This window comes from Zingiber officinale, chromosome 2B (genome assembly GCF_018446385.1).
Source record: "Zingiber officinale cultivar Zhangliang chromosome 2B, Zo_v1.1, whole genome shotgun sequence".
Taxonomy (NCBI): Eukaryota; Viridiplantae; Streptophyta; class Magnoliopsida; order Zingiberales; family Zingiberaceae; genus Zingiber; species Zingiber officinale.
This window is the reverse complement of record NC_055989.1, coordinates 76906107-76922289: the sequence shown is the minus strand read 5'-3', so window position 1 is coordinate 76922289 and position 16183 is coordinate 76906107. Positions and strand designations below refer to the sequence as shown.

General features: G+C 34.2%; 1 protein-coding gene across 8 annotated transcripts in view; it reads left to right on the top strand.

Moving 5' to 3' along the window:
* Nucleotides 1–16183, top strand: part of LOC122045948 (protein SHOOT GRAVITROPISM 6-like) — a 36532-nt gene continuing 20349 nt past the window's right edge. For 4 of the 8 annotated variants that reach the window (XM_042606393.1, XM_042606395.1, XM_042606397.1 and 1 more), the window contains exons 1-27: nucleotides 1–738; nucleotides 825–915; nucleotides 1005–1059; nucleotides 1152–1283; nucleotides 2263–2334; nucleotides 4314–4404; nucleotides 4516–4611; nucleotides 4720–4798; nucleotides 4873–4936; nucleotides 5158–5261; nucleotides 5357–5462; nucleotides 6339–6425; nucleotides 7604–7681; nucleotides 9069–9136; nucleotides 9398–9497; nucleotides 9603–9773; nucleotides 9867–9956; nucleotides 10115–10180; nucleotides 10357–10455; nucleotides 10529–10603; nucleotides 11496–11555; nucleotides 13281–13370; nucleotides 13631–13752; nucleotides 13972–14101; nucleotides 14178–14257; nucleotides 14737–14869; nucleotides 15109–15190. In XM_042606393.1, coding sequence (XP_042462327.1) covers nucleotides 705–738; nucleotides 825–915; nucleotides 1005–1059; nucleotides 1152–1283; nucleotides 2263–2334; nucleotides 4314–4404; nucleotides 4516–4611; nucleotides 4720–4798; nucleotides 4873–4936; nucleotides 5158–5261; nucleotides 5357–5462; nucleotides 6339–6425; nucleotides 7604–7681; nucleotides 9069–9136; nucleotides 9398–9497; nucleotides 9603–9773; nucleotides 9867–9956; nucleotides 10115–10180; nucleotides 10357–10455; nucleotides 10529–10603; nucleotides 11496–11555; nucleotides 13281–13370; nucleotides 13631–13752; nucleotides 13972–14101; nucleotides 14178–14257; nucleotides 14737–14869; nucleotides 15109–15190 — 2455 coding nt within the window. In that variant the 5' untranslated portion in view covers nucleotides 1–704. The remainder of the gene's footprint in view (nucleotides 739–824; nucleotides 916–1004; nucleotides 1060–1151; nucleotides 1284–2262; nucleotides 2335–4313; nucleotides 4405–4515; nucleotides 4612–4719; nucleotides 4799–4872; nucleotides 4937–5157; nucleotides 5262–5356; nucleotides 5463–6338; nucleotides 6426–7603; nucleotides 7682–9068; nucleotides 9137–9397; nucleotides 9498–9602; nucleotides 9774–9866; nucleotides 9957–10114; nucleotides 10181–10356; nucleotides 10456–10528; nucleotides 10604–11495; nucleotides 11556–13280; nucleotides 13371–13630; nucleotides 13753–13971; nucleotides 14102–14177; nucleotides 14258–14736; nucleotides 14870–15108; nucleotides 15191–16183) is intronic. The other 4 variants (XM_042606392.1, XM_042606390.1, XM_042606391.1 and 1 more) reach the window with 4 other exon arrangements.

The window sequence follows — 16183 nt, the reverse complement described above, 5'->3', positions numbered from 1 at the left end:
AGTTGAGCAAAAAATCAGGGAAGAATGAAGGACGAAAAGGGAAACAAGGGAGAGGAACTCGCGTCCGGCATTGCCACGAGCTCGCAGCAGCTTGCTGCAACTCAAGCGGCCTGGCCGCAACCGCGGGCTCACGGTGGCCTAAGCCTCGGTCGTGAGCTCGAGACGGCCTGGCAACGATCGCCACTCACGGCTGCCCCGCCGCGACCGCAAGCTTGCCTAATGAGCTCGCCGATCGCGCGGGCTATTGACCGGCTAACACGGAAGGAAGTTGGTTCGTCGGATTTGGCACCGGAGGAAACACTGGACGAAAGAAGAAGGTAATTGTTGTTGGCTGCCCGGATCTGACATCGGAGTAAGGAAATTGGCCTTTCCTTTCCATTTAGACAAAGTAAATGAAGAACACAATGCCAAATTTCGTACAATCTTTATCCTTTTTCTTCATCTGACTGTCGGAATATACTGGGCATGGAGGCGAAATCAAACAAAATGATCGGCTGAGCTTGATCCCATGGTAGAAGGCGACGGTCAGGATCAGTTAGATGCTTTTTATTTGTCTATTTAAAGAAATGGGTTATGCAATCAGCCGCCTTCAATTTATTGATTATTCTTGGTATTAGTTTTTAATTTATTAAATTCATATTTATTTCCTGTGCTCGTCGTCCTTCTCCGACTCCGATCGCTTCGCCAACTCCTCCGCCACGGCCATGGCGTCCTCCTCTGCCTCTCTACCTGGGCTTGGTAAGATGATCCTCGTCATTAATCCACTAGTTTCCCCCTCGCACGTTCGACTGATCTGTGGACCTCCTTCGTACGTTTCATGACAGAAGCAGTGCAGGTGCTGGTTTCGTCCTTGGCCGACGAATCGCCGGTCGTAAGAGAATCATCTCTGGCATCCCTAAAAGAAATCGCCCCTCTGTAACTACTCGACCTCCCTTGTTTGTTTTGCTATAGATCCTTCTTCGCGTGTGTGTTGCTTTTCGAATCTGATATGGTTTGCTCTCCAGGAATCCTATTTTAGTGATCGATTGCTGTGTCGCAATCTCAAAAGGAGGGCGCCGGGTATGTATGTGACTCTCGTTTTTAACAATGATATACCATGTTTTGTTATCACGTGCATTGAATTGGTTTGAAATTTGTTGTTTGATGGTTAGCGTTTTGGTAATATGGCTGGAGTGTTCCTGGTAATGGCGTGCGCTGTTCGGGCAATGGAACAGAAGGATGTCGATTCTACATATATGGTTAAACTTGCAAAGATAGCTACCTCAGAGATGATCACCTCTAAGGTATGGATGCCTCAAAGCTAATGGGTTTATTTTGTTTGATTGTTCTCTCTCGCCACATTAGTTTTTGAATGTTGTAACTCTTAAGTTACTATCAGGTGCCACCTGGGTTTAACTGGCTGGTAGATATAGCACACACACATGTAATCAAATGAATAAATACGAAACTACTGTTAGAGCAAATCATGATATTTTTCTTGTCATATTATCACAACAATCCTTAAAAATGTAGGTGATCAACATCACATTCATCGAAATTGGAGTAAGGAGTTGGAAAAATTATACAAAGGTGGAATGTAAGAAGCTGTGAGCATCAGTAGAAGTGCATTAAAAACTATATCAACATGAATATAACAACTAAACTACCACAGGTGCTACGACAACAAAACTAATGTTACCTCACAATTAACAACAAGTGCATTGACAACATTAATCACAATTACACATGAAAAGGTTGCTAAATTTTGACAAAAAAACAAGTGGGAAACCACAACTCTAAATCAATAGATGCAAATAACACATGCAAATGAATGCCCAAATTTACACCCAAAACTAAAATGTAAATTCAGATAAAACTCCACAAAACTAAACTCTGAACAACATCAAATGTCATACCCTACAAATTTGTACATAACACACATCAAACCCATACACTTCCCTTAAGTTAAAACCCTAAACTACCAATTGCTTCTCATCTTTCCTCAAAACTTGGTGGCACTATCTCTCATATAATTCACCATTCAATCTCCTCGCTCCTCCATTACAATCACAATACTATAGTATAACAGATTGGAAGCTTCCTCAATGCTTGAAATTTGAGTGGATCACGATAATTTTCCCCTTTCCATGCATGATTTCAACAGTGTGAAAAAACCCTTCTCTAGTAGAAAAGATGATAATTAAAGAAGCAAATTGAAGTTGTACCATTTTTTTTGGTACTTCTGGTTAATTTATTCTTTTGTTTTCTTTTGCTTAATTATAGGATTTTAATGCTGATTGGCAAAGGGCGGCAGCTGCTGTACTTGTCTCAATTGGATCCCATGCGCCTGAATTGGTAACTTTTTAGTGAGACTGAGTATTTAATAGACTGGTTTACTCTGTTTTTTCTATTCACAGTGTCTATTGAAAATTTACTGTAGTTACGTTTTATGGCACACCAGTTTAGTACCAGATGGAAAGTTGTGGCTAATAAAATGCTTTATAAATTTAAATGGTTTAACTATCATAAACTAACATTCAGCAACATATAAGTGGTTCAGCTTAACATGTTAAATGGTCTGTATGTATGTTTCATTGCTTTTCTGATGCTTCAAATTAGTCAACTTTGGTCATTTCTATTCTATGGTGGTTTGCTCATCTACTGTTTAAAGGTTTCTTAATCTGTTAGGTTTTGGATATCTAAAGGAATTGTTTGTGGCTCCATACTTTGTTGAGTATAGGGTTTTTGTTATTTTTTGTTAGGTATTTTATGATTGCTAGCCCTGAACTATACAATTCTAATAGAAACATTAAAGGTACACTTAAAATACAATGTTTTTTAAAAAATGGTTGAGGTGTCTGCATATACATTAGGTGAACGGGAAAACAATTCATATAACATATTTTATCAGCCATATGCAACTAGCTTTATCAGGTGGGCTCAAACAGTCTATGGGACTCACATATGCGCCATATGTGGTTTTCATGTGCAGAGATCTATAAAATTGAAATTCTGGTGCATTAAAATAGTTTGAGACAAAGCAAATTGAATTAATAACCTATATTACAATATCATGTGTTTTATAATGCATGTATGATTAACAACCACACACACACATAATTTTATGTGGAATTATGGAATTATAGCTGATTAGTTTACTTTGCTATAAATATTAAGCATCACACACACACACACACACACACACACACACACACACACACACACATGTATGTCCTTGCATACCATATATGACTATGCAGCGGGTTGACTGCATCATTTTTACAACCTTGCTTGAACAAGATGGGTGAGAGATCCTAGGAATCTATCTATTATTCGATAATAAGGTGAGTTTGTTTATCTATATATATATATATATATATTGGAATTTAGATAAGGTTAAGTGATTAGAATAGAAAATGACATCCTGTGTCTTTAAGCTCTTTTGCGGAGAATGAAAAGTTATACAATACCACACTATAGCCATAGTTAAAGATAGCAAAAGCTTAATATAGCAACCATGAGAATATTGAAAAGAAATGGAAGTAAAAAAGTGTTATTAACTTATAATACACTGTAGCCACAATATATAATTAAATGCGAGTGAATAACTTGGGATAATATAGATATATTCGAAGATAATTGATGGATTCTAGACCAGTCAAATGAATTAGAGGTAAAGGTGTGAAATTTAAGGGACATAAAAGAAAAAAAACTGAAATATCTGGACGACCTGCATATTATTGATATGCCTTGTATGGTGCTACTGAGTGATCAAATTTACATACGGCTCAGTATCATTAGAAAAGGTGGACCAAGCAATAAGGTATCTGTTGGGCTGATAAACAATCAATTGCACCTTTCCCTTTGTTCCAAGGCTTGTAAGAGAGCAAATGATATTTAATAGTCTTAACTAGAAGGGGTGATATTTTGGAGATAGGAAGTCTTAATTAAGTGGCTAGACATAGTTTGGTGAGTTGCTTGCCTTGACTAGTGGTGACGGGGCAGGCCCTTTGCTTTTTCTTCATTGAGCTTGTAGAGATGGCCAGACTTTTTGGGTTGAGTAGCATTTGAAGCATGACAAATTGATACACAAAAATCTTACCAGTACTTGATGACATAGTTAGTCTTGTAGTTATACATGTGGGTTTTGGTTATTAATTGTAGTTGGATTGAGCTAAGTTTATCTCTAGGTTCGTAGAATGAGACTGATATGTTTTGTTATTCAAATTTAGTAGTTTGAGTTTTATATTATTAATACAAGGTTACTGACATTTGTTCATTTATTTTAATTATTTGTGCTTTCTTATTATTCAAGTTGTAATCTTGTATTTCAGATGATGGAGGAAGTTTTTCTCCATTTATCTGGACCTAACTTAGCTTCGCAATCCATGGTTCAGATACTTGCGGACTTTGCTACGACTGAAGGTGTCGAATCTATTTTCTTTGTGCATCATTTTTTTTTTCTTTTATATTTATTAGGTGTCTATATATTTTCAACTTATTTTTCTTTCTATTTTTTTTTGTCACATGGGGAAGCTCTGAAATTCTCTCCACATTTGAAAGATGTTTTTTTGCGTGTATTACCTATTCTTGGAAGTGTGCGGGATGCCCAACGACCAGTTTTTGCAAATGGTATTTATTCTTTTTGCTATCATGCACACTAAAATGTGTTTCTTGACATACCTGATCAATCTCGATGGCTTTATGGTTGGCTGATGGTTCTTTCTTTTTTTATTTTAGCATTCAAATGTTGGTGTCAGGCTGCTTGGCAATATGTTGGAGATTTCCCTTCTAATCCGCTTCTTGATACTGATGTCATGTATGTTATCATTTCTCTATCTTTTTGTCAGTCATCAGATGCATTTTTCAGCCCGACATTTTAATGTATCTCAGGTCATTTATGAACTCTGTTTTTGAATTACTGTTGAGAGTTTGGGCTAATTCACGAGACCTAAAGGTATCTATTGAATATAATATCTAAATTCTAAGTGTTCAAATTTGTACATTGATATTCAAAAGGCATACACTTCAAACAAACACAGGAAGTTCAGTGCACATACTGTATTTTTTATTTTTTGGGAGTTTGTAATTTTATTGCCCAACTCTATGACTCAACATTTCAAGAGGGCAAAAGTCATCTTTCTTTCAGTTTTTTAACCTGCGAATCTGTTGGCACAGGTACGACTTTCTGCAGTAGATGCTTTAGGGCAGATGGTTGGTCTTATTACCCGTTCACAGTTGAAGGCAGGGTTACCTAGGCTTATCCCTACGATCTTGGACTTGTGTGTAAAGTGTATTTATGTGATTGTTCTCTTTTTATTGTTTCGCAGTGTTGAGCCAACAACATCAAATATGATTATATGTTTGTTTTGCACAGATACAGAAAAGATCAAGAGATTGCTTTTCTTGCCACACAGAGTTTGCACAATCTTCTCACCGCTTGTCTCCTATCTGAAAATGGCCCTCCCCTACTTGATTTTGAGGTACTACTTATCTAAGGATTCATGATGATTTTGCATGACCTTATACCACTAGTATGAAGGGGAGCCTTGGCGCAATGGTAAAATTGCTTCCATGTGACCTAGAGATGGTTCAAGTCTCGGAAGTAGCCTTTTGCAAAGTAGTGTAAGGCTACGTACAATAGGCCCTTCCCCAGGACTCACATTGACAGAAGCTTCGTGCATAGGCTGCCCTTTTTTTATACCACTGTCTATAGAGTAAAACTTAGCTTGATTTTCTCTTTACATTTATCTTACTGTGGACATCCAGTTTTAACTAAGTTATTTATAATTATTAGAAAACTGGCCCTTCTAACAGGGATTCTCCTCTTTGAAGAAGTCAAAATTAAGATGCTCCATGCCCATAGTCTCATATGTGTCAGTCAATGATGTGCATGTATCAAGACAACCCTCTCTGAATTGGCTAGTCATTCTGGCATGACATCAGCAGAACCAATTATGCATACAGCTCTCATCCCTCTTGATTCTACACTTCTTCCTCTCCTATAATCCATCATCCACAACCTGCTCCTCTGTTACACTTGGACAAATCCTCTCACTTATCTGTTTCTTCCCACTTCCCCTTCCTCCCACCAGCCACCTCGTCCTCCATCTCATTCCTAAGGGCTCCCATTTTCTCACTTTTTCCCCACCTTGTGCTCAATATAGTTAGCAGTGACTTAATACAACTCCAAATAGTTGAGATTTCACAGTTGTTTCTTTTTGGTTCTGTTATAGAGTAAGATATTTTATGACATGCATATTTGGATTTATTGCAATACTAAAATTTTTGAATCTACGTTCCTTGCCCTAGTTTTCATAATTGAATGTGAGGTTAGTTTCTTTTGGCTTTTCCTGCAGGAACTTACTGTGATCTTATGCAGTCTTCTTCCAATTTCTTGCATCAACAACCAAACTCATAGTTCAAATTTTTCATTGGGACTAAAGGTATGTCCTTTGATGTCTGATTAGTGATGAATAATCATGTCTGGGAGTGAAATTTCCAATCTTAATATTGTATTATTTAACTTCAATTTGTTTTTCCTGTGGGATTGATTTTTAGCAAGTTAGTACATAAGCTCGTTAGACAGGGTCTATCCTGTTCAACTTCAAGAGATTCTCATTGCAGTATGGTAGCAGGAGTCATTGTGGTTGTCTTTGACACTTTACAATTCTCATATAACCAAGCATATTGTAGTTTGGATCTTAGTGGTTTTTCTGAAATCTCACAAATATTTTTCAATGTTTTCCTCATGCTATGAAACATGTGATCTGAAATCTCAGCAAGCTATGTGAGTCCGTCACAGAGATGACTACAGTTATCTTTTGGTTTTTGGATTTTATAACTTGTTTTAGGTACTTGTTCTATGTCGTTTAAAATATTTAAATCATAAAAGAATGACTTATTAAGTTGCTCACTATTATGTTTTCCTTTAAAAGCACACTTGGAACATATTTGACGACCTCAATGTTCGTAACAGCTAATATGGAACTTCACCACTCCCATGACCCTCTCTAGCAGTAGGATCTGGTTGTGGTTGGACAACAGGTGCATATCAATCTAGCACTAGGTGAAACATGTGATAACACTAGAGGGAGGGATAGCGATAGTTGAAGCATGTGACATTCTCATATAAGGCAACGAACTAGGAAGTAGTAGAACTAAAACTTTAGCATGATTTGAGATTGTAAACCTTGATAACATGAAGATGTTTAAAGATAACCAATTCTAGTTGTAAGAGTTGAATTTACAAGTGGAATGTTTGTTTAACAGGCAGAGGGAGAGCAAAAAGAATATTTGTTAATGTAAAAAATATTTAATTAGTTTGAATATTACTAGTGATATTGTGTTTGATAAAGCTCAATGGAGGAATAAGATTCAATGTAGCCAACGTGGAATTTCTGCTACATTCCATTTCTTGATTAATTACATGCCTGCATGATTCAACTCTCAGAAATTCTATGAAAATGCAGTTTTTCTTGCTTCTCATGATTGCTAATAAATTTGTTAAGCTCTCTTGATGGAGTACAACTTTTCTTATTCAATTCTTTTTTTGTCTTATTTATTTAACATGGAACCTTTTATTTTTGAACTTGGAAGTTAATCAGTATATTTTCATTTTCAGACTTATAATGAAATTCAACATTGTTTTCTTGTGATTGGCTTGGTATACCCTGATGATCTCTGTGCCTTCCTTCTGAATGTGAGTCCAATTTTAAATTCGAATTCTCTTTTATTGTTGGCTAACAATAAAAATAAATAGTTTCCGTATCATTTTTTTTTGCCTTTAGATCTAAATAGCTGTACTTTTTTTGGATAATTGACATATCACAAAACACCTACGAAACTTTAACTCATGGATGAAACTGGTTTGTACAATGAAACTTGTAAGCTTTGGTCTTCATACATTATTCAACCCCATTAAAGATCGAGGGAAGGACCTTATGGAATCATTTAACATGTAACATAATCTAAATCAGAACACAATTTTCTTTCAATGTCATAAAATTAAAGGCAATAAAGTAGAATTATAATCATTAGGGCTTCAATTAATCTGGTAAGTGACAACATTTTGTGAAAGTTGATAGTGTTGAACAAAAATTTAGTCACCGTGCCTTCTTTCAATGCAATAGTGCTCATTTTTAGTTTCACTGTGAACCAGAAAGAAAATAACAGAAATATTCTGGTTTCTGGGTTCCTCACCTCAAGTGGCGACATGCATATTCTTCCTCGAGGTTGTTAGTGCATAAAGGAACCTGCTTTTGCAAATTACAAATGTATTTTTTGAGGCAATGCTTCCAAACATGGTTGTAGAAGATATTATTACGAAAATTAGAGTTAGGAGATATGAAACTTACCTGGCAATAAAAATAATTATTCTCATGATTCACTGATTTAATTCTTGTACTATTTGATATCCGAAAATCATAGTCTTTGAATTCCAACCCTTCTTATACTTGTAAAATAGGTTTAATATTGCAATTTTATGAAGATAAAACTTCTGAACTACTTAGATTTCTGAAACACACTTGATGTAATTGTCAATAGGAAAGCTTAATTACAAAATTGTACAACTTGGAAATGATCCATCTCAAGGTTGCTTCAATTATTTTTTTGACTATCTTCTACTCAAAAATATATTTGATCTGGATTATAAAGAATAACTTTCAGATATTGAAGGGATTTTATACCGGATTTAAAAATATTAGTTCTTTTCCTATCAACTTTGTATTTGCCTAAAACAGTGTATCAAAGCAAGAAGTCTAGGGTTCAAAGCTACTGGTGTCAAAATATGTTTTCTCATCTATGCATGTGTAGGGGTTGACCCAATCAAGGAATTATATCTACTCACACATGAAAGGGAGAATTTTTAATGTAAATACTTCTTTCCTAATAGCTCAAGCTTTTGGGACAAATAGTTAAATAATCAAATTCAACATACTCAATCCTAAGCCCAACCTTTCTTGAAGCTACTGGAAATTAAATTAGTAATGCGTATCATGCAAAAAATCCCTCATCATTACCCTGAGCCACTGGAAGCAATATAGTTTCTTAGTCTCTAATCAGCTTTCCTTTTCCTTATATTTCAGAAATGTCAATCAAATGAGGAACTACCAATGATTGGAGCACTCTGTGCAATAAAGCATTTACTTCCCAGGTCTAGTTTAATCAAGTTAATTTTTTATGCAATGGTATTTTTTTTGCAATTCACCAATCCAAACTATTTCCCTGTGAAAATAGCATTCTCTATCCATGTTCTCTGAAGTTTTTATGATCCCTAACCTGGATGCTATTTTACAGTAAATCGGCATTTTGAAATTTTTTGTGTTGGAAAGACATTGGATTGGAATGACTCAGCTTTTTGGTTTCAAGACTGAAATTCCATAACACATCTTTTCCACAATTTTAAACCATCTAGGTTGTTGGAAGCTTGGCATGGAAAAAGATCATCACTTATTGAAGTCGTCAAATTGTTGGTAGATGAGCAAAGTTTAGGAGTTAGAAAAGCACTTACAGAGGTGCTCCCTACTCCGGCCTCCTCTGTTTATATTTAATTCAATTATTTACTTAGATTTTATTTCTACTCAGTCAAATATTCATCATGCAAATTGCTGTTCTGTCAGTTAATTGTTGTCATGGCTTCGCACTGTTACTTGATTGGACCTCCGGCCCAACTTTTTGTGGAGTACTTTGTACGCCATTGTGCTATATCAGATCATGAAATAAGAATGCACAAGGCTTCTGAGGAAACCTCTTCTAAAAGCATCCCGTTCCAGGCATTTCAGAATAAGAAGGTTTAATTTGAGCTAAGCTTGTATTGTAATTTAATACTGCTTGCTTCTTTTTTTAATTGTCATCTGGTATTTTAACATCTTCCAAATTTTCAGGCAATGATTGATCCAGTTAGTCCATCTGAATTAAGGGCAATCTGTGGAAAAGGTCTCCTTTTACTAGCTATCACCATTCCTGAGATGGAGGTATAAGAGGATTAGTATTACTTCAACACTTTTCACTTGGATGTGAACCATATTTGCTAAATAAATTTCAATTTTTTTATTATGGTTTTACTTCTTTGAGGTTCCTACATTTCTTCCACTTTTATTTGTGATGATCCATTGTCTACAATGTTCTACAGCATGTACTTTGGCCTTTCATCTTGAGGATGCTTTTGTCTAAAAAGTATACTGGCGCAGTTGCAACAGTATGTGATCCATTTTTTTCCTTGTAGAATTTCTGATGCTTCAGAACTTGTCCTTTTTTTCATTCAGTTCCTTGGAGTTTTCAGTCATGATGTCAGATTACACCTACTTATTTGCTAGTTACTTACAGATTTGGCAATACAGTGCTATCTGTTATCTTAAATTTATGACCTTGCAGGTTTGCAAGTGCATAACTGAGTTGGGTAGGCACAGATCATTCCAGACAAGTCCATTGTCTTGTGAATTCAACACTTCAAATGATATTCCTAGCTCTGTGGTAAAGCTAGTTGCTAAACATATCCGAATTACTTTGTAATCCTTATTAGCTGTTGCACTATTGTTCTGTGCAGGATCTATTTGCTCGTTTAATGGTGCTTATGCATGATCCTTTTGCAAGGGAGCAACTGGCGACTCAAATTCTGACGGTCAGTTTCTACTACTACTTTGCGCATCTGGCAACTGATTTACTTCTTATGAATTATAACAAACAGTTTGAACAAGCTTCCTATATCAAAGTAGCTATTATCCAGCATTTTTGCATGCTGAATCAACTGAAACTATTAATAACTACATGCTTACTTGAAAGTAATGATTCTTTGATTTATTAACATATCAAATATCCATTCCGTTTGTAAATTTCATGTCTTATTCAGTAATTCTTTAACACTTGCAACCTAACACATGCACCATCAACCTGTTTAATTCGGCTGACACTTTTTGAATAAGATTCAACCTATCGCTCTCTTTTTTTTGGTTGATGAGGCTGGCTGTCAAGGTAAGATTTGGCATAAAAGAAAAAACAAAAGCCAAGTTTCGTGATAAAATGGTGGACCAGAATGAAACCATCATGTTGTGTATGAGCTTTGTAAAGGTAGCAGCAGTTATGCTAGCAGTGATTGAAACAGGGGTTAGAAGATGCATATAAGGCTTATGAAGATTATTAAGTAAATACATTATATTTTCAAATTATAATTATGCAAAAACCATTGATTTTTGTTATTTACCCCCATCATTGTCCTTAGCTGATCAAGGTCGCAGATGTAAGAATAATCTTACAAGGCTGTATATATATATTTTTAAATGAAAAATTTCTAGCCTACATACCCTTTTTATGTCATTTGTCAAGTTTGGTATGCAAGATCAATAACATATTGTATCTGGTGAATTGTTGCTGAGATCTTATTATTAACAAAGACACGGGTCATGGGATTGCTTGATTGTGTATGACAAAAAATGTAATATCTGTGGAGCAGCTATATTGTCTAATGTCTATATACCATGGTCACTAAGCTTATCTATGGTTGCTATTGTTTGCAGGTCTTGTGCTATTTAGTACCTTTGTTCCCCAAGAACCTCAGTTTTCTTTGGCATGATGAGGTATAGAACTTGTAAGGTATTCTTTAAATGGGTTTTACAGTCATCATCATTTTCTGACTGTCATTCAAGAAGATAGCCATTTTTGCCTGTTCTATTGACTTTTCGATTTAACATTTTGTGTGATGAATGCAATATACCACTTATCATTGTTATTATTTGGATGCCATAGAAATGATCATACAAAAATAATATATGTGGGAAATTGGACCAAGTTTGGTTATGTGAAGATTTTTTTTATTGTAATTTGATGTTCCATATACCCAATAGATTTACAAACAGCATGAGAAAGCTTTTCATAAGGTTCATTGCTGGAAATCGTTGTCTTAGAATGGTAACACCTACTTTTGTTGGCAATCTCATGTCAATATTAACTGCATGCTCTTAGTCCAGAATTTGCCTATATATAAGGAATCTAGTAATTGTTGGAAATGTCGTTCATGCCCTTTTGGGCAATCTTAATCTACTAATTTCATGGAGGTTTGAATGTTTGACTGTGGATTAGAACAAAAGAAAGAACAAAGAGGAAAACTACAAATTTGCAGCAAAAGCAATAGACATGAAAAATAGAGAACAAGCATCTTGTACTGAAAGATGAGATCATATATAAAAACAAAAGAGATACAGTGTTAGCTAGCAGAAACATGTGTAACATTCAGATAATGTTGAATTAGCTAATAGATATAACCTATATTAATAACTACGTTTTGTTATTAAATCAGCTAATAGATATCGGCTAAAAAGTTATCTTTCATTTTCATAATATATGATATTTTTAATATAATGATAAAAATTGATATTTATGATATTATATTATCTGCTATTAATCTAATCTATGAATGCTATTATCTAATGTATTATTAATAATTAGCCTTTTAATGATTCATAAAATATATTCTTCGAAGGATTTTTGAAAAATCTTTTATAATGCCATGTGTAATAATTTTATTTCATTTTTCATTTTAAAACGAGGAAGAGGAAAACCAAAGAAGACTTGGTTAGCAACAATAAAACAATACAAAATTTATTTAAATATAAATGATGATATAGTAGGGGATAGAGCTCAATGACATAGAAGAAGCCATATAACCGATCACCTAGTGGGATAAGATTTGGTTGTTGTTGTTGTTTTCATTTTAAAATTTTCATATTAGATTTCAGCAATTCGGCTTGCTACCATCAATACTTAGATATTCTTAGCTAGCCTATCCAGATTTCGGAAACATGTGTTTAAATATATATTCTTATGTTCTGTGCAAAAGCTTAAGTTTCCTTGTGGACTCCAAGTGGTTATACTTTTATCTTCTTTAAGATTTCACGTTTGAAATGTGCATATTGGCAAATTTTTAGTTTGGTGTTTTTTTTTCACAATTTTAACATCTGGAGGTTTTGTTTCCTTTTTCTATTTTCCTTTTCAGTCTTTATTTTCTAAGGAAAAAAATTGAATCTGGAAATTAAAGATAAGTTAAAAGAGCATGTTTTATTATCACTACTTTACACAAAGGGCAAAAGTCATTCCCTAGAAATGGGAACAAATTTCATTCATTTTGAACATTTTGAGCACATCTATTTTTCTTCACTTACCACACATTTTCAGAACCAGTTTGTTTTTTAGAAGAAATTTGGAAAAAATTTCCTCACAAACTTTTTAGAGTATTCTTATTATCACCTTGTTGGAGATTGGTTCTGGGAAGCATCTTATGAAGTATTTCTTTTGGCAAGTACTAGGTTCCAAAAATGAAGGCATATATAAGTGATCTTGATGATCTGAGGCAGGATTTGTCTTATCAAGAGACTTGGGATGACATGATAGTCAATGTAAGTGTCAATTTGGAAGCTTTTCTGCTTGTAGATCATTGTTTTTGGTGATATATCGTATTTCCAGCCTTTTCTTTTGTTTATGGGCTTGGAATTTAATGTAAATTGGTTTTTGTATCAACATATTTCTTTTCTTAATCAAGCACCTTATGCAATCGCAAGCAATTTAAGTGGTAGTCTCATATAATTTGTTACAATTTTTTTTTAATTTTCTTTTTCATATTAATTCTACAACTTTGGCTGAGTTTGTGTTTTTGCAGTTTTTAGCTGTATCTTTGGATGTTGTCCAAGACAATGAATGGATCATTTCTTTGGGCAATGCTTTTGCAAGACAGTATGCCCTTTATGATGATGATGATGAGCATTTGGCTCTCCTTCATAGGTACAAATCTAGAGGATCCCATCATTCCACAGTTCAGTTTTATCTACAATAAACTGTGAGGACTATATGCAATCATCATTGATGGGATGGATGTCCTTCAAAGTTGAGAATGTTCATGAAGACATTTGGGACTTCCAAACTGTTTAGATCTCCAGTTCAAGTTATCTAGTAAAAGTTTGTTATGATACTCAAGAATTTAGTGATCCTTTTATTTGACAGATGTCTTGGAATGCTTCTTCAAAAAGTTGATGATAGGATATATGTTCATGGAAAGATAGAGTGGATGTATGATCGTGCAAACATCTCTGTCCCTGTAAATAGGCTTGGACTTGCTAAAGGGATGGGACTGGTATGTTGATTAAGCAAAATTGTATTATTTTATTGTTGTGAATTATTCTATAATCGCAAGATTTTGCTTCTTGCAGATTGCTGCTTCTCATCTCGATACTGTTTTGGAAAAGTTAAAGCTTATTTTAGACAATGTTGGACATAGCAGATTCCAAAGGTACACTGTATTGTGTTTTTGATGTGTTTCGTCTGTTTGCACAGGGTGTTATTCAAAGCAAGGTTATCAAGTTGTGGTTCATATTCTAAATTATTTAGGCAATCTTATAAATTCTTAATTATATGCCTCAGTTACTGCCTGATAGATATGATTTCATTAAGGACTAGTACTTCTTGCACTGGTCATATGGTTATACCCTGCAATATGGCTTAGAATTAATTCTACCTGTTATATTAGTACTGTCTTGGTCCTGCCCAACCAATGTTTGTGTCAGAAATAGTGGAGACCATGGTTCTAATTATTGTTTTTTTTGCAAGTCTAAATATTTATTCTTTTTTTATTCAACCTGAACCTCAACAAACCTAAATTAGCCTCAACTGTTTGAGGTTCTCACTGTTATTTGCAATTTTTGTTAAGTTTTCTAATAATTATTCTGTGAGAATCCTAGCAATAATCTCATTTCTCTAAAATTTTTGTAGGATTTTGTCCTACTTTTTTGGTAAAGTTTTGGAGGATGCAGATGATACATATGCAGCTTTAGCACTAATGTATGGTTATGCTGCTAGATATGCTCCTTCAACAGTCATTGAGGCTAGAATAAATGCACTAGTGGTATGATCTCTGATTGTTACTTGTTTGAAAACTGATTTTGATGTTATGATGAACCATACATAGGGATGGGGTCTGGGTTTCTCACTTGATTGAAACATGATTTGACTTCTTTTACTGCACATTATAAACCATTAATGAAACATGATATACCATTAATGAAATGGTTTTATCAGTTATTTGGCAATGCACTTCTTTTATTGTTTCAACTAATAGATATCTATTTTCTTGTTTTATTACAGGGAACCAATATGCTTTCACGTCTTCTTCATGTTCAGCATCCTACTGCAAAGCAAGCTGTTATAACTGCAATTGATCTATTAGGTGATCTTGGGTTTGACATAGAATTTCTACCTGTTCTCCATTTTTTTTAAAGTGATTTTGTTACAGAAGTTCCAAACATTTAGGTATTGACCATATTAGATTGGTAGTGTCCATGAGATTCGAAGATAAGAAAGTAAAGAAAATTAGAAGAACAAAACAAGTTGATGATATCTTAAAATAGAAGATTATATTGAATAATCAATCTTACAACAGATTACATAATTGAACAATAATTTTTTTATTTCTAGCAGTAATCAAATAGAACTTGATTGATGTAAATATTGTCTATATGAATAATAATGAAATATCAATTGTTAAAGAAGATATAGTTTATGATATTATTATTTGTGTATCATCCAAGTAATATTAATTATCTTATTATTGTATATAATTATTTAAATATTAATGATGATATTACAATTTAGAACATTAATCAAAATTAGTTATATAAGTATTGATAATCATTGTTATCATTATCAAATGCTCATCACTTATTACAAATCATCAAATTTCGTATCTTTTACTATTAATAATGATCGCATATTTATTGCATATTTCTTAATGACTAATATGGTATCATTGGAAGGGGAGCCTTGGCGCAACGGTAAAGTTGTTGCTTTGTGACCAAAAGGTTACGGGTTCGAATCCTGGAAACAACCTCTTGCAAAAAGTAGGGTAAGACTGCATACAATGGATCCTTCCCCGGGGCCCGCATAGCGGGAGCTTCGTGCACCGGGCTGCCCTAATATGGTATCATTCCATTAAACCCTAGCACATTATTTATTAACAATTATGTTTACCATTAAACTCTACCTTATTATTTAGTAACAATTATGCTTACTATTAAAACATATCTTATTATTATTAACAATTGTACTTATTACATATTCAATTTAAATTACAGCCTTGTACACTTTATGTTTCAAAAAACTAATAAATTAATCCTTTTTACATCAATGAGGGGAAATATATTTTTATTATCCTTTGGACTGG